The sequence below is a fragment of the Aethina tumida genome, chromosome 2 (genome assembly GCF_024364675.1).
Source record: "Aethina tumida isolate Nest 87 chromosome 2, icAetTumi1.1, whole genome shotgun sequence".
In the NCBI taxonomy this organism is placed as follows: Eukaryota; Metazoa; Arthropoda; class Insecta; order Coleoptera; family Nitidulidae; genus Aethina; species Aethina tumida.
The window spans coordinates 693,100-711,779 of record NC_065436.1 but is presented as its reverse complement, the minus strand read 5'-3'; the positions used below and the strand labels follow the sequence as shown (position 1 = coordinate 711,779).

The window sequence follows — 18,680 nt, the reverse complement described above, 5'->3', positions numbered from 1 at the left end:
AATCGAGACTTATTTATTAATTATTTTTATGCACGGCCTCAGAATGAGTGCCTCAATTAAAATCGTAATAAATGCGGAAATTACAATTATAATTAGCCCCATTGCACCCCCAGTAATTAAAATATTACTGTGCCGCCGTATTAAATTCAGTGATTAACTTATTTTATTATTATTATTCACCTGAAATAAAACATTATGTGGGTCTAACAGTAATTAATTAATACATAATTAATATACCTGGACAAAACATTAATTTTAACAAATGAACCTCGTGATGAAGAAAGTTTTTTAACATTAAACATTGCTAGCGGGGAATACATTCCTATATAATTTCCATTTATGGAAATTATACACGGTAAGCACGCGAAACAAACTTTAAATCCGCTATTAGGATGAACGGTTGGTAATAAAGTTGGACAATTGTTAATGGAATATATACTAATGTGTAACACCCTCAATTTTTTCTTGTCATTGTTAGTTAAAAGGCAAAACTAACGTAAACTGAGCCAGATTTTATTGAAGTTTCAGTACAAAGCTTCATTGTAATATTTTCAAAGAGTTATTGGAAGACTTGTTGGGAATAACAGCTTCAACGGTCAATACTCCATTATTTCCAAGAGAACAAACCAAGTCTTCATTGTTCACCCCTTTGGGCAAAGTATATTGCCGTACGTATTCCTGGGTGGCCTTCTTCTTCCCGGATTTGTGTTCATGCTTGGCCATCACCTTCAAAACACCATCATCCGTCCTGATAACGATTTCTTCCGGTCTGTAGTCGGTCACGTCGAATTTGATGATCAACTTCCTGTGAGACCCACAGTTTTCGATCACAGGAGGGAAGTCGTGCTCCACTTCCGGCAACTTTTCAAATGTTGGGAATTTTGGAAACTTACGTAAAGGAAAAACTGGTTTTTCGAAGCCGATGAATTCGCTGGTGGACATGCTGGAAAAATTTTTCATTACATCTTTCAGGTGTTGCACCCTCTCTTTGAAATAGAAGGCGTTCTGCTGCATCAATTCGTTTTGTTCCAGTTCGGGGAATTCAGGGGGTAGAAAGTTTTCGGCTGGAACCATTTTAGTGGCTCAAATGTAACTTAGTAATTTTGAAGTTTATCTATAAAAATGACAATGTCATTCTTAACCTTGATGGAATAAACTATATTTTTTGGTTTTAGGAAGTCTATGACCTTTAAAAGGGGTAGTACCACTAGTGGTAATAGTAGGTTAGTTCCCAAAGGAAGAAGAAATATGAAAGTTTTAAATTATCATATTACTTCATAGCTATTATAGTTTTGTAACTTATGGTTACCATATTTGGAACCATTTTAACTGTACACAGATTAAGACAAGAATTTTATATTGAGAATTTATGATTTATTAATAAAACGAGTTACAAAATTAAACATATCTACAAACATGTTTCATAAACAGCCCATTACTTTGATTTATCTTTAAGAGTCGGTATATTTTTGTCTTCAGCGGAAGGAACATCAGCTTCGACGGTCAAAACGCCATTTTTATCAAAAGAAGTCTGCAGAGTATCAAGTTTCACGTTCTTAGGAAGTAGATATTGCCTGTGGTACTCCTTATAAAGCATGCTGTTGTCACTTTTTTGAGTATGTTTGGCCTGGACTTTCAGCAAATTGTTTTCGGTTATGATTTGCACCTCCTCCGGCTTAAATTGGCTGACATCAAACACCAACTTGAACTTTTTGGGGTCGGTTTGTTCAGTTAACGAACAATTGCTAGTCTCTTGAATAGTTTTGATGTGTTTTTCGATGTCAGTGAAGCCCTTGAAGAAGTTTGTGAAGAAGTTATTGGAAAGCATGTCCACTTCCTTTTCCAGCTTCTTGAAGTGATCCTGCAATTCATCTTTGACCTTTTTTACTGCGCCGTTTTTATCATTCAAGTGGGGGACAAGGCTTTTAACACTTTTGCCGGAGCGAGACATTCTTACTGGTTATTGATTTAGAGTAACTTCAAATGGCAATGACATACGTCAAACTTATAAGACAGAAATAAAAAGCGGAAACGTGTTTTATTAAAATGAATTACGAGTAGCACATTGGCAAAATATTATTTCAACTTCCGTTTACCCTTAATTGGGGGTATGATTCCTTCAACCATTAAAGTACCATCATCACGAAGGGATACATGCAACGTATCAGTCCTGACACCCTTAGGTAAAACGATTTCCCTGCTGAATTCCCTGAACGACTTATTTTTGCCCGACTTGAGGTCGTGTCGTGCGTAAACCCTCACTACGTGGTCATCTGTGTTGACCACAATCTCGTCCGGTCTGAAGCCTCGCACGTCGAATATCATTTTTAATCGCTTGTTTGGACCATCCTGTTCGATTATCGGAAATATATCGGTTTCTTTCAGTTGTAGACGTGTCCCAGTTAGCACCTCCCATTCGCGTTTCCTTAAGGCCTTGTATTTTTTTTCGATTTCCGTGAAGGCGGAGAATAAGCTTTCGAAAAAGTCGTAAAGTGAGTCGCTTGAAGGCAATTTAATGTCTTCTTGGGATTCCCCAACGTAACTGGTTGATTTTTTTGTTACGTGCTTCAGGTGTTGGTCATCATCATCATCGCTGTCGTCACTTGACGACACCTCTCGCTTTAATCTTTTGGCTACCCTGGGCATTTTGTTGGATTAATTTTTACTGGTTATTAATTTGGTTAAATTTAGACGAATGTGTCATGAGTGATGGATGATTACAACCATGGTTACATCAGCAATTTTATCTGAGGGTATTTAAATAACTTGATTGTTGAGGAAATGAATGGCGTTGATTATCTGCACTTTAATCGATAAAATGAAGAGATCTTCTGTACATTTATCTCCTTTTTAATGCTTAAATTTGTGGTGTGGGGATGTTATTTACAAACACGAGTGCAGCAGGAAAAAACGCCGTAATTTCCGTTATAAATTCCAAAGTAACTCAATTTTCTTGTGCCTTTATTACCCCTACGCAGCAATTGGAATTGAATGGTAGCACATTAAAAAAGGTCAAGGCAACAACCTAATACACATGTAGCCCCGTAAAATCCGTAAACACTGATCCCAAAAGATTTAGGCAGCCGTTATTGTTGAATTATAATCCCCAACGAGCCGACAAACGTAAACGTATTTCAACCGGGGAGTATCTTGAATTTTTAATGGTCCGGGACGGGAATTAGCATCCACTGCGAACGGACGGAATAGTTCGATGATTTTGTAACATTGTTTAAGTAAAGAACGAATTAGCAGGAGGACTATAAACATGCATTTAGTTCGATTTAAAGCGGCCGTAAACTGTTGCTTTTAGATTTTACGAGCTTTGCTCTTAACAATTTTAACATGATTTGTTATGTATGCTCCTCTGCAGTCATACGTAAGTACGAATGATATAATTGACTACAATGAAGCCTGAAAGTTAAAACGGGACGAACGTATAATAAAATTTCGTTTTAGTCTTTTTTCCTTCGTCGACGAATAATGCAGTTAAGACCTTGCGACAAATAGTCATACTAAACCTCATTTATATTTCTGTCAACGCAATTTTTAGCAAATTAGGAAACGTACTCAGCGAAATTGGGGGAGGATATTTGTATAAACGAATAAAATGGAAAGAATGAACGGTTCTTGAATATCTAATATAATTATGTGCCGGAGCCATTTAAGTGAATTAAGTAAGTAGTTTATCTTATTTAATACTCATTTTGTCGTGGGTATGAACGTCGGAGAATGTCATTAACGTTCGATAAATAAAAACGTCGATTCCGGATTAAAATCATGGCACAAAACCTGAAGGCACCTGTTCCTTATTACAATAATGTGCTAGTGGAACGGAAGGAAATGAAAATTCCCATGTTGATTTATTACAATTGCTCAAACATCTGATACTAATGTTTTTCGGAGTTCTGTTCCATTTCGCAGTTGCCGAACGGCGAATTATTACGTTTTAAGATTATCCCCGGCATTCATTGTAAAAAATTGATTCACGTCCCGCGTATAAAAGTCATTGATTGAGCGCGGCAAAGACAATTCGGGACGAGAAATGTGAAGACCCATTTTGGAACGGATCAGGAGTATCGGGGCCCATTTAAACCGGCTCAAATAAACCGCTCCGCCAATAAATTTCATTGTCACGAATAAAAGTCAATGGAACACGTCCCCGTTCGAGCCCCACTTTTTATTTAAACCCCAGTTCCACTTATTAATCAAGCTTTTAAATGAAATTAGTTTTGAAGCATTGAAATTCATTTACGATTGAAAACTAACAGCGGACTTATTACGAACTTCTTAAACGGCCGAACCAATTGGTCGTTTTTTCTTTTGCCCCCGGAGTTATTCTTTCGACTTAGCAAACTTCCGAACTAGATTTTTTATGGACGTAATTACTTAATTGTTCGGGGGGAAATCGGGTTTCTTCTGTCTGTATGTTGCTTTTATTTGAAATTCAGATGAAATCTTTCAGCTTCAGCATTACTCCGGAGTCGGGCTGCGTTTTTAATTTACAGAAATTAAACTTTAATAGTTTCACTTTGATATAACGTGGTTATTTAAAAATTAATTAAACAGCTAGTAAAAATCCCCGCCTTTATCTAATTAGTTTAATTAAGTTTATAAGGTAAAATTTTACGAGAGCCACCATAAAATAATACGGTACAATTCAGGATTTATTTCGCAGCAAATATTATATTTAATGGGAATGATGGAAACTGGTTTTTTAATAAACCTAAATTTCCTGGCTCGAAATTAATATTTTAGCTGTGTGTCTGAACGGCAAATAAAACGTCGTCGCCATTCGAATAAAAGCGGAGGCGTTAAATTCGATTTGTATGCAATGCGAACTGTTATCAGAAATGACAGACAGTCTTTTCCTCGCTAATATTAAACATCAAATATTCGATTAGGTATTCTTTATGTTCAAGAAGCGCTTCGTGACAAAAACGGGGGGAGGAAAACGTTTTTCAATAAAAATATATTTTGGTCTAATAATACTGATTCGTGACAAAACACCGTTGCTCCAACATGCGAATATTATTCGCGAGATGTGCACAATCGAATCAATTTATGTAAATAACTCGAAGGGGCCGATTCACGGATCCAGTGCAGCCTTCCTTGACCGGCGGCCGGCGAAGGGGTGGCCCCGGGGGCGGCCGGAACGTTGCGGGCGTTCATTAGGAAAGTTTATCGATGTAGTGGCTGAAATTATTATGGGTCTATAAAAGCTTATGGGATCGGGCGAACGTGGCGTACATGCGAAGTTGGAAAAGTGGCGGCAGATAAGGGTCGACAAGTGAACCGGTCCGAGGCCCTTGCGTCCGAAATCTGCGGCCCGCACGCCAGCCTCGTAAAACTACGCGGCACGGCGCCCCGACGCCGAATTTGTATGGTTCGTAAGTTGGTGATCGGCCGAGGAAATCTTCGGGATTAATTTCCCACCACGGTCGTCCCGTAAAGAACGTGTAAAATAATTTTGGGTGGCGGCGACCCACGGTCGTTCCATCTTGAGCAGGAAGGCACAAAGAATCTAAAGAATGTAAAAGCATCTGAAAAATCTGAAAAATCTGAAGGATCTAAAGAACCTAAAAAATCTAAAGAATCTAAAAAATCTAAAGAATCTAAAGAATCTAAAGAATCTAAGGAATCTGAAGAATCTGAAAAATCTGAAAAATCTGAAAAATCTGAAAAATCTGAAAAATCTGAAGAATCTGAAGAATATAAAGATTGTAAAGAATCTCAGGATCTAAAGAATTTAAAAAATTTGAAGTTTGAAAAATATGAAAAATCTGAAAAATTATAAGAATCTGAAAAATGTAAAGAATCTAAAGAATTTGAATAATCTGAAGAATCTGACAAATCTAAAGAATCTAAAAAATCTAAAGAATCTTGAAAATCTGAACATTTAGAAAAAACTGGAAAAATTGAAATATCTGAAGAATCTGACACATGGAAAGAATGTAAAGAATCTGAAGAATGTAAAGAATCTCAAGATCTGAAGAATATGAAGAATAAAGAATTTAAACAATCTGAAAAATTTGTAAAATCTGAAGAATGTGAAGAATGTAAAGAATTTGAAGAATGTAAATAATATAAAAATGTAAAGAATGTAAAATATGTAAAGAATGTAAAGAATCAATGTGAATAATCTATAGAATTTGAAGAATGTAAAGAAATTAAACAATGTAAAAAATTGGAAATTATTTATAACAAATTTAGAGGAGGACTTTAGTCTAAGAAGAAGAAATTTATATTAAGATATAACATTTACAATGAAAGTGCACTTTTTTCTCTCTTGATAAAGTTTACCATAACGACAATACAATAACCTACTTTTGTTCAAATCAAAAGACAATATAAATTTTATTGGGATTCCGTGAAGGAAACCGTCTGCCAAAGTTGCATGTCACTAAAAAATAATTTATCGTAATACCGGGGGTATAAAAGAAAATAAAACTCGCACCGAGAATATAAAACATTTTCGATTCCATTTTGCATGCCTGACGCGATAAAATCTCAGGAGGACCTATATTTTTTAAATTAGCCTGGATTGATTGTCTTTCCCCGTTCTGAGACGTTGTGGTTTTATTCAATATCAAATTTCTTAAATAAAATCAATTAGAAACTTCAGTTTTTTTGGCAAATTATGTTAAAAATACCGAAAGCTTAGAGCTTAAAGCTTTATAATGTTAAATGCTTTGACTTAACTGGATGAAATAACGTAAACGTTTGAAGTTATTTCCATTGAAACAGCTGCAATAAGGATTTGTCTTGGATTTAATATCGCTAATGAAACTATAAATATAGTTAGCATTCACTTGTACCGTAGCTTGGTAAATATTGTCGCACAATAAACAAGGTTGTAATGCCAAAGCATCGGATCCAAACGTGGAACTCATCATTTTTGTTTGTCTGCGTAGATGAGGATTCAATTTTCCTTTAGAAACCCTCCTCCGCATTAGTTAGTATATCACTCCGGTTTAATCTAACTTGTAATAATATGGTTTGTTACGTAAACTTCAATAAATTACATTCGCTCCAGGTATGCATCCCGCAACTTGGAAGCCAACCTACTTTACGTAAATAATGCCCGGATTTATTGTACAACATGCTCGTGCATTCACATCAACTATACTCGACTCGTTCTTGTTGTTGTGATATTAAACAATGATTTCTGTGCCATTCAATTAACTGATTTTATTGGAGGAGACAAAACGATTGGACTAAATCCAAACATAACAGTTTGTACAGCACTAAAATCGGCTTACAGCCAATAATTGGTCTTCGAAATGGTTTTCAATTTTCTCCGGGAATTACATATTTTAAAATTGAAAGAATAATATTATCCCATCGAAAGTCTAATTGCCGATGCGGGCTAAAATAAGCCGCGCTCAAAGAATATTGATATAAGAATATTAAAAAATCAATCGGCTCGTTATTAGTTTTCCGGGATTTAGCAAAAAAGGAGGAGCGAGATGGTTTTCTATTTGCTTATTTGATTCTGAGGTTCTTACATTATTCAGCTCCGAATTAATTGAATTTTCACAAAAGTACCTTCGACCAAATTAATTTCGGACCGGGTATTTAATTTGTTTTATATTTTTGCACAAAATGAAACTTCCTTTCATTCCAAAAGGCGGCTTTTGGCTATATAATTAAATAAGGATTTATTTTTAGCTTTTATTAGGTTCGAAGTATTTATCGAGTGAAGCTCCTGCGTTCATAAATTTTTATTTGCATTCTTGGCGTCTCGCATACTCTCACGAGAGGCCCAAAAAAACATTGTCGTACATCTGTAGTTTACGATTGTTATCGATGGAAGGCTTATACGCGTAATATCAACTTCCAACCATCGTGACATTCGAGCCCGAGAAGAAAATAAGCAAGAGACACCAACAAAAGCTCTCAATAAGAGCCTCATGTATAATAAACCATCTATGAAATTCGCATTTTGAGAAATCCCATATAGGGAACAGCAGACACAATGCTGGTCTGGCACGGAGACAGAATTGACATCCTGTCAATGGATGATGCGTGAGAATGCCACGCATTGAGGCAATTTAATCTGATTTTATTCTAACGGAGCTTATTATGTTCACTGTTGGAAAAGCTTCTCACAAAATTACCGATGAATATCTTCATAACGTTACTCAGGGGTGTTTGTTGTGTATTGTTGTAGTAAACGTTTGAAGTTTAATTGAGTACCTTTGATGTTTCTACGTCTTGGAACGAGAAATTATAAACTGGAAGAATGTCTAGTGAACATACAAATCGACAATGGCATTGTGAAACCCGAGACTGTCTCTCGATTTACTGTCGTCACATTTGTACGATGTGTCGGACATCGACGATGACACATACCATCGGCGGAATAAATCTAAAGTGCACGTTTTAAACGAATACGTGGCGCAGAGAAATGTTTTACTTAAAACAAACATTCTTTCCGTTCCTTCACTTAAAGCAACACACATAAATATTAACGGGAAAAAACTTAAAAGGATCTTACGACAATATTCGTGATTGTTGTGTTTTGAAACATAAAAGGATAATAAACTGAAGCTAATACGTGCCCCAATTTAGTTCTGAGAGCGCAACACACAAGCTGATCATTTTGTAGTCGACCCTCTTTAGGTTTTATCGCGTTCCTGAACACATTTGTGACACACTGGTTTAAATTGAAATGAACACTTTTGGAGAGCAAACTTTTCTCTTAAATATTAATTTGCTTTCAGATATGTTAGGGTACTTTTACATGCCACAAAGAAGCTGTGGTAATATTTTATACCAGTGTTAAAATAATCGATGGATTCTCCAAAATTTACCCTGATAATCAGATTTATCAATAAAAGTAACAATTGAACCTAAAATCTTATATCTTTTGTGACAAGTGTCCTTTTTTTTCTATAGCTAAATAAAACTTTTATGATAAGAGCCTTTTTCTTCTAAATTTCTCAAAGTAAAAGTTTTGTTTTAATATATTTCTATATTCAAATAAAACTTCTGTGATAACAGTCTTTTTCTTCTAAATTTTTCAAGTCAGAAGGTTTGTTTTATACTTAAATAAAACTTTTATGACAAAAGTCCTTTTCTTCTAAATTTGTTATAATTTTTTTCAAAGTAAAAGCTTTGTTTTATTATTTTTCTATACATAAATAAAACGTCTATGATAATAGTCCTTTTCTTCTAAAATTATCATAATTTTTTTCAAAGTAAAAGCTTTGTTTTAATATTTTTCTATTCCTAAATAAAACTTTTATGACAAGAGACTTTTTCTTGTTTTAATATTTTTCTATACCTAAATAAAACTTTTATTACAAGAGACTTTTTCTTGAAAATCTATTATAATCTTTCTCAAAGTAAAAGCTTTGTTTTAATATTTTTAAGTACATAAATAAAACTTTTACGGCCTTTTCTTATAAATTTGTTATAAATTTTCTCAAAGAAAAATTAATTAATTTCTAATTAAAACTAAATTTGTTTTCAAAGCAAATGCGAAGGGTATATAAAAAACTCAATATTCAATTGATTCAACAAAGACATTTGATGCCAAAATCAAAATTATGGAAACACTTCGAGGGTAATTGGTCAACGATTCTGGGTCAGCTTAAGTGTGAGCCCCTCAGTTAATTGGCCAATTAGTAAGTGTCCAGCATTGAAACCTGCCCCATTCAAATACCTAAAAGTTCCTTCTAATTAACAAAAATATGAATCCACCCTCAACTTTGAATTTTAGATTTAGATATTGGGCAACAACTGAAAGCAAATAGAGTTTCCAAATAGTGTTTGTACTCGACATTTACGTACACCTACGCAATTTCGTTGAAATGTGAAATTAACATCAGTCGTCGGGCAAAAGGTCGTTGAATTTTTGAATAATTAACGGCTAGTCTGTCGTCATTGTTTATTTTTAATTATGACACCGGGAAAGTTTACCCAAGCCGGATCTGAAAATATTTACTCTCCTCTCGGTCACTGATTGTGAATAAAAATGAACTTTTTAAATGAATTCAAGTTGGCTTTTAAAGAAAAAGATTTAAGACATTTTATTGAATATTATATTAGTGTGGATATTTGGGTTTGTTAACGGTATTAAAGAAGACACAGCGAGGTGACCGAAAAGGGAATTGCAGCTGAATTATGAATGAACTGGGGGAATGTTTTAGTTCCAGCCTTGTGCCATCAAATGCTGTTGTTATTGGAAATTTTGTAATGGAGCAAAGTAATATAATCCATTTTATATCCGATCCCAAATTGATGGGAATCAAAGGTAGTAATAAAGGTAGTAATAAATCTAATGATGTCGCCATGGAAGGCGATCCAACATTAATAGCCGATAATTTCAATTATTTTGTAACAAATGGAGCCACCAAATTAATTTCATTGTTATCGCAACGCAATACAACAAATGGAATCAACAAAATCACTTTAGTGCATGTAAAAGCTGTTAACAACCCAGTGATTTGAATGTATAACTTTAATTAACTGAACAAACATTGTTTGTTTAATATACTAAATTTAAACTAACACCCACTGATGTGGTTACCCATACAAGACAATTTCGTAATCAATTAACTATTATAGTTTTGAACAAACAGCGCGTGTAAATTGTTTTTAATTAATTGGCTGAAAATGCCCGTTTTCCGTCTAGTTTCGGGAAGATAGTGAAGATAGTTTGCAGGCTCCGTACGTATGGGTTTGGTGCACATTTAAATCGAGACGTGGCACGCTCATCCAGCCCTAATCGTCTTAAGAACCATAACGAAACCAAGGTGAAACAATTACCAATCCCGGGCCGCCTCGTCTGCATACCGTAAGCCGTCGAATCCTCGACATATCCTTAAGGCCGGGATTCCTTTATGCGGACCGGAGCGCGAAACGGTCTCCCAGTAAATATCAAAGCGAACGAACTGCACACAATTCCGGGCCTTATTCCCGTTAAATATAGTGGAGCGCTCGAAAGTGTGGCGCAATGCGGCAGCTTTCCTACCTTGACTAGACGTCGGGCTTTGGGGTTGCGAGCTTTCATTTTTCGCGCGCCGGCTTCGGACGAAACGGTGCGATCTTGGTTTGGCGGATATCAATGGAATTGACGACGGTGTAAATACCGTGTTGCAACACTTCATAAAACCTACTTTGCTCCCGCTCCGGCTCCTTACTCCTTACTCCTTACTCCTTACTCCTTTTAACCACCTGCAAGGGTAACTTCCTTGAGGCCATAATATATCTTTGCCGGGGTGATTCTGCGTTGGTTCTTTCAGGCGGAATTCAAACAAAAGGCCGCTTAAACGGTGATGACTAACCAAAAGTAAACGGAACGTGGATTAAGCAACATTATCGTCTGCAAAATGCATCCTCCACAGCAAACAATACGAGTATTTGCATAGATAAAAGGTTGGATGCATGTAATCACTTGAGCATACTTCATATGCTGCAAACTTAATTCCGTCGTCGCGGTTAAAGGTGCGACGTACAAATTGCACGATTCCGAAGAATGTATTAGACGCTCCCCGAGCAACTATAGAGCCGCAACAAAGTGTTCAAGTTTATTTTTATGTACGAGATCCATTGATAAATTCTATTTTAGCTCTGCACGTGGAAGACCTCATCCCATGTTACCTCTTACCACTTTAATATTAATTCTTTCTGTATGAGTTGTCATTTTAGACAATGTCCTGTCTCTATCTCAGTATTACATACTTCATATTTAACATTTCAGTATTTTATATTTCACATTTCAACATTCAAATTTCATATTTCATACTTCACATTTGACTATTTCATGTTTCATATTTCATATTTCGAATGTCTAATTTCATTATTTCATATTTTAGTATTTCAGTACTTCATTATTTCAGTATTTTAGTATTTCAGTATTTATTTCAGTATTTCAGTATTTGTATATTTCAGTATTTCAGTATTTCATTATTTATTTCAGTATTTCAGTGTTTTAGTATTGCATTATTTCAGTATTTCAATATTTTAGTATTTCAATATTTAAATATTTATTTTAGTTTTCCAGTATTTCAATATTTCAGTATATTTATTTGAGTATTTCAGTGTGTTAGTATTGCAGTATTTCAGTATTTCAATATTTCAGTATTTCAGTATTTCAGTATTTCAGTATTTCAGTATTTCAGTATTTCAGTATTTCAATATTTCAATATTTCAATATTTCAATATTTCAATATTTCAATATTTCAGTATTCCAGTATTTCAGTATTTCAGATTTCAGATTTTGGTATTTCAGTATTTTAGTATTTATTTGAGTATTTCAGTATTTATTTTAGTATTTCAGTGTTTTAGTATTGCAGTATTTCAGTATTTCAATATTTCAATATTTTAGTATTTCAATATTTGAGTATTTCAGTATTTGAGTATTTTAGTATTTATTTCAGAATTTCAGTATTTATTTCAGTATTTCAGTATTATTTCAGTATTTTAGTATTTCAATATTTTAGTATTTCAGTATTTATTTTAGTTTTCCAGTATTTCAATGTTTCAGTATTTCAGTATAATTATTTGAGTATTTCAGTGTGTTAGTATTTCAGTATTTTAGTATTTATTTGAGCATTTCAGTATTTATTTTAGTATTTCAGTGTTTCAGTATTGCAGTATTTCAGTATTTCAATATTTCAATATTTCAATATTTTAGTATTTCAATATTTGAGTATTTTCAGTATTTATTTTAGTATTTTAGTGTTTCAGTATTTCAGTATTTCAATATTTTAGTATTCCAGTATTTCAGTATTTCAGATTTCAAAATTCATATTTCAGATTTGAGATTTGAGATTTCAGCTTTCATATTAACAGAGTGATCAAGTTTTTTTTATTTCCCCAGTTCATAGATAAATTCTATTGTGAACCTACATGTGGAAGACCTCATCCCAGGTTATTTACTCCTTCAATGTTAATTCGTCGTTTATAAGTAATCATTTTAAACAATGTCCCATCGGCCAACCAATAAATGCACGTCGGCTCATTGCACTAGTAAAATTAATCAAGGAAACTATCCAAGAAGCAAACCAACTTGACAATTGCATCAGTTCACCGCGGGGTTTGACATCCAAGTGCGACCCTCTTCATTCCAATTATGGAAGATGCAGTTCGGGTCCTTTCCTGGCCCCGGCTTTCTTAATGAAAGCCACTCGGAGCCCATAAACAATATTACACGAGCAATATGTTATTCAGGTTGGAGTCCATTCAATGGCGGCGGTGCTTAGTGCCCGGAGTTAATTAATATATTAATCTAGACAAGGTGGACCGCCACTCGTAACTCACACAAAAGGTGCACCACTTCCGGGAGACGGTGTTGGGCTTTAGTCTCAGGGCGAATCCTTTTCGTTTTTAATCTTGGGCTAAGACAATTCAAACAACGGGATTAAGTTGCTAAGCCTCGAACTAATAGACCTATTAACACTGGCAGATAATTTTCCCTTAGAACAAACAAAACAACAGTGCCGCCCCCGATTCCGGTTAGGTGAATTTGTAAATAATTAATCGCCAAACTCGAACAAACTTATTTGGCAACATAAATTGCACCGGACGCCGTTTAAAACGGGGTATTACAATGCAGTTTTCGACCAAGACAACAAAGACCCCGGCCAGGTAAATTGGCGGAGGCACCGGAACCGATACAAGCGACTAACACCGTTGCATATGAATATCAAATAAGCCCGGGCCAATTCAACGGAACACAATGCGTGTAATTGGTTGAACGGAGCCTTCGCTCAGTTGTTTGGCCCCAATTTCCATTCCGGGGGCGAATGTGGAGTTGTGTTTCAATCTAAACCTTATCGTCGACTTCATGAGCGGTGTCGGTTCGTGGATGCACTCGCACCGAAGGCAAATTGAGCCTCGAATCAATTTTGACCCTAATTCGAACTGCTGCACGCATTATTTACTTATTTGCTACATGTACAGTTTACACCCACCAGTAGTAATTTAAAGAGAAGAGACTAGACAGTTTCAAAATTCTGATTGCTTTTAGAATATAATGACAATTAAAGATAATTAAAAATACTATTCTTCATATCCTTTAAAATTCAAATCTGTAAAAATCTCGACAAAAGTACAATTAAATAAAAATTCCTATTGGAAGTTTCTTCTGGCTAGAACAAGAAAAGAATAAGAAAGATTCGCACGTCCTCCAAGTAAACTAGCAATTTATTGGCGTTCATATCGTTTTATCGAACACATAAGTTCGCATCGAATCAAAAATTGCTTACGTTAGCCTAATCTCGCGGACGAACGTGCCGAAATTTACCACCAAAGAACGGGTGCATTATTAACGGCGAAACGGAATGAAATATTCGAGTGTGGGGCACTTGTATGCACGTACAGAGAACGGAGAATTGGGCATCGTACATTCCACTTTGTATACCTTCTGCTTAGTTAGCTGATCCAACTTTCAAGAAAATATAAAGAGTCTTGCGGTGATAAATAAATTAGAACTACTTTGCTTAGTTTGCCGGGGGCATTAAATTGTTTTGGCAAAAAAGTGCGGACGAACGCGACTGCGGCGCAGCCAGCCAACGGAAATTTATTTCTACTGTGTTTAACTCATGAATTTTTTAGTTGGATGATAGTTGGGCCGTTCTACTTTTCCTTCTAGATGAACTGTTCTTGTTGTAACAATGTATGAATTTAAATATTTAAATTCTGAAAAGTTGCTCAGCTCTGCACTCCTCCTTCATAATTTATTATTGTTTAATTTTCACCGTCTTAACATCAAATCATTTATTTAGCTGTTCTCATTAAAAGGACGGTAAAAATTGTAAAACTAGTCCCCGAGGATACCATACAATCCTTGTAGGAATGTTTGCGGGTTAGTTAAAAGCACAAACCGAATGAGCTCAGTCTTGAATAATCAATCTTTGTCGGTGCCTCGAAACTATCATCAAGTAGCGGTGAATGTAATCTAATTATAAATTGTAGTTTCCAGATTTCTGCAACGAATGCACCAGACAAGTTTAAATTATTGTTATTTCATAGGACACCGTGTGATTTATGAACTCCACACACACACACACAAGTTCCATTTTTGTATCAACACCTCATGAATACACAAACCAAAATTGAAAATAGTATTGTAACATTGTGGCGTAATTTAATTTGATAAAGTTTCTATACAAATTCGTGTATAAATCAGCTGGCTGGGACTTGCCTCCAGAACAACACAAACTACTTTAAATGATGGAACGGCCGGGGCCGTAACGGCCGAACGGTCGCTACCCCAATTATTCCATAAATTTTCCAAAATAATGTAGTCAAAACCCGGTGAAAATTCATACACATTAACGCCTTAGTTTGGCGACTGTCCGTTGGACACAAGACATTAAATTTCCGCAGGATCCTGCAATGCGCCCCGGTCCTGCGGTCGGCAATCTGCTCGCCTACGGCTTATTCTGATTTATCAGGCCCGATTGCTGTGTATCTTCAAATATTATTCAAATTGATGCGATAAACCGGATCAATCTGCTCCTCGGAATGGCACGTACTAAATTACTAATGTTTTCCATGTCTGGATGGAATAAATCTTCCATCCTTTCCCCGTGCACTTACTAACAACTTTGTTAACACACATTTATTGTGTCTAGTTTGCTTTAAATGAGCCTGTTTAATCAAAGCTTAACTCCATACCAGAGTTCTTCACATAAAACAAATATCTTATAGTTTATAATTTATTTAAGTAAATATAATTAATACTTATATTTTTAGCAAAAATTCTTAAGAATTAAATAGTTTTAATTTAATTTTGTTCAATTTCTGATAATAATTTTCCAAATTTAAGAATAATTTTATATTTAAATAATAATTCCTGCTCATAGCAGGATATATTTTTTACTAGAATATTACCCAATGATAAAGTTTTCAGCTTTGAACTGTGGAAAAGTTTGGCTTCATTGTTTGTGTGACCAAAGGTTGAGTACGTGAAAATAAAAATGTTTTTCAGTGAAAATCGAAATAATAGTGTTTTAGTGGACCGAAATGTTAGTGTATAAAATGTGGAACACCATAAATAAGTTGCTCACAGCATGCAAATGAAGGTAAAAGGTTGCTTTTTATGAAGTTCATAACTTTCCTTGGAGTGCAATATTAACATACATTTTTCATTTAGTTTATACATATAAATATTTAAATATCGAGGAAAATATAAGTTGGGAAATTTATGAATATTTAACGCCCGAGCTTGGATTCCTCCACTCCAATTTATCGACTGAAAGTGGGTCAAGACGAAATGAATTTACAGCCTCTGGTAAATTTTATAAAATCTCTAGTCAATTGCTGTTGGATATTGAGTGTCGTAAATATTATAACTTGTTTCTTTCCGATGTGCCTTTGATGTGCCATCATAAAGATGTGGCCGGGCATTAGTTCAAAAGATACAAACATAATTCCACCTTCAACCAAAAGGACCGAAGTGAGTAAATTAATTAAAGATTTTTGTTCAGCAACGAAAATCAACATCAAATATTGTAATTAGTAATTTGTACAAAAACAAAGTTCAAAGTGAGCCGGATCGCTGTGTACCTCGCCGTTTTTCACGCTCTGGGCCACTCTTGCTCATTTTGTCCTTGTCTTTTGGCGAGTTTGTAAATTTCAGGCTCCGCACAAAGACAGTAAAGTATTCGGTCTGTGCGGTCAGGGCGACTTAACTGTTGAATAAGCTCGGTTCAACGCGTGCTCGGGAAAGCTTGTAAACGACAGCCGCACCACGTGACAACTGATGAGGGTCCTTTGAACACACTTAACTGTATACAATGATGGAAAAAAGTAACAAGATATAAATGCCCTCCCGCCCGCGCAACCACTCCCATCCTCTGATGCGATTTGGACCGGGATCTCTGTTTATTCTCGTTAGCAACGCGGCGAGATTTTTCGTGAAAATTTAATAAGAAAACCGGATAGTTGGCCGGGTAATCCCGGCGAAGAGTCAAGTGCCCGCCGCATATATTTATAATATTCAATTTAGCCAGACATTTAGTAATGCACACAAGGAACAGGCAAAAGGAGAAGGAATGAAGTTTCGTGTCAGGTGAGATGCAAAGTTTGATTTACTCCTTTAATAACAAAACTGCCAACAGACACAGGTAAATATTTCAGAACGCTGAAAGTTAGTTACTCCCATTTCCGGGTGTCAGGGCTCAAAACGGGTGATCATAGGTCCTGAAATGGTCACTCTTCGTCTTTCCATCAACCAATGACTTTAATTTTCTTAAAAGGCATAAGTAAGGAGTCTATATTTTATGATTTTTGAGTTTTTTAATCAAAAATACCTGTAGAATATTGAAGAATAATTTTTATATTGACTACAACATTTAATTTATTTATTTTCGGGTGTCAGGGTTAAAAATAGGTCATTATAGGTCCTGAAATGGTCACTTTTCATTTTCCCATCAACCAATGACTTTAATTTTCATAAAAGATATAAGTAAGGAGTCTATATTTGATGACTTTTGAGTTTTTTAATCAAAAATACCTGTAGAATATTGAAGAATAATTTTTATATTGACTAGAACGTTTAATTTATTTATTTTCGGGTGCCAGGGTTAAAAATAGGTGATTATAGGTCCTGAAATGGTCACTTTTCATTTTCCCATCAACCAATAACTGTAATCTTCATAAAAGGCATAAGTAAGGAGTCTATATTTGATGATTTTTGAGTTTTTTAATCAAAACTACCTGTGTAATACCTCGACTAGAATGTTTATTATATTAAATTTTATTTATTGAAAATAAGTGTGAAAAAAGCGAAAGACCATTTAGTGTGTAATGTGAAGTTGGACGTCTGGCAAAGTGCAAAAAAATTGGCAGCATCGACAGAGAAAAAGGAAAGAGGCAACGGTCGGCAATAGCGTGGAACAATCAAAAGGGCCGACGTATTGGATATGACATGTGAAAGGATTGTTCCGTTTCTCTTATTTCGTTAGCGAGTCCTGCTAAATGATTTCGGAAACAATAAAGTGAAGTTTGGCAAACTTAAATTACTGTGCCGGAAATGCCACTAAACAATAACAGATTTAACTGCTGAAGTGAATTTTCGGATTAACTGCTTACGAAACGTTTAGTGCTCCCCCGGAGTTTCACATTCTCCGGATTTTTGACGATTCGTAATTAGAATATGGGGGGCGTATTTAATTACGCGAACGAGATGTCGGATGTGGGATCGAAAACGAGGATTAATAATGAGCTTAAAAGTTTATCTAAACTACAATTACTTGCTCGTGAAATTGCCAAGGATTAAACACACACACACACAAATACGTCATAAATTTATTAACTCCGTTCCGAATAGTCGCAACAAAATGATTTATCAATAAATAAGGTCTCACCGCTGATATCTCCCGACAGGACCGGGGTAGTCTTCATGAAATCGTGGCCACGTTAAAAATGACATGTGTGCGTGATAAATTACGGACTCGTGACCGGAATTTTAATATTATTTAAATCCGTGTGTTTAGCCTTCATGTCGTTTGTAATATTGTGGTGGTTCTTGTTTCCCCAACTTTTCAAATTTCAACTTTTAAGCCTCGAAACTAATTTCGGTTTTTTCCGAATGGGAATTAATTTTGACAGGGGCATTAATTAAAATCATTTTTATTCACTGCGGAGACAAACATCAGGAAACTGTTGAAGACTTTTGTTGGGCTAATAATACGGGAGTATTTTCTCGTTCATTATTTCCATTA

At 35.2% G+C, this 18,680-nt stretch overlaps 2 protein-coding genes across 2 annotated transcripts; both read right to left on the bottom strand.

Moving 5' to 3' along the window:
* Positions 1-537: 537 nt before the first annotated feature.
* On the bottom strand, positions 538-1,074 carry LOC109605170 (heat shock protein beta-1-like). Its single transcript, XM_049962497.1, has one exon. It carries the CDS (start codon positions 1,072-1,074, stop codon positions 538-540), a length of 537 nt encoding a protein of 178 aa, XP_049818454.1.
* Positions 1,075-1,435: 361 nt separating this feature from the next.
* On the bottom strand, positions 1,436-1,951 carry LOC109605173 (alpha-crystallin A chain). The gene has a single exon (XM_020021743.2). The coding sequence runs from the start codon at positions 1,949-1,951 to the stop codon at positions 1,436-1,438; it is 516 nt and encodes a 171-aa protein (XP_019877302.2).
* Positions 1,952-18,680: the final 16,729 nt, after the last annotated feature.

Excerpts from the sequence above, each read along its gene's own strand:
- LOC109605173 (XM_020021743.2), bottom strand. The coding sequence starts at position 1,951 with ATGTCTCGCTCCGGCAAAAGTGTTAAAAGCCTTGTCCCCCACTTGAAT.
- LOC109605170 (XM_049962497.1), bottom strand. The coding sequence starts at position 1,074 with ATGGTTCCAGCCGAAAACTTTCTACCCCCTGAATTCCCCGAACTGGAA.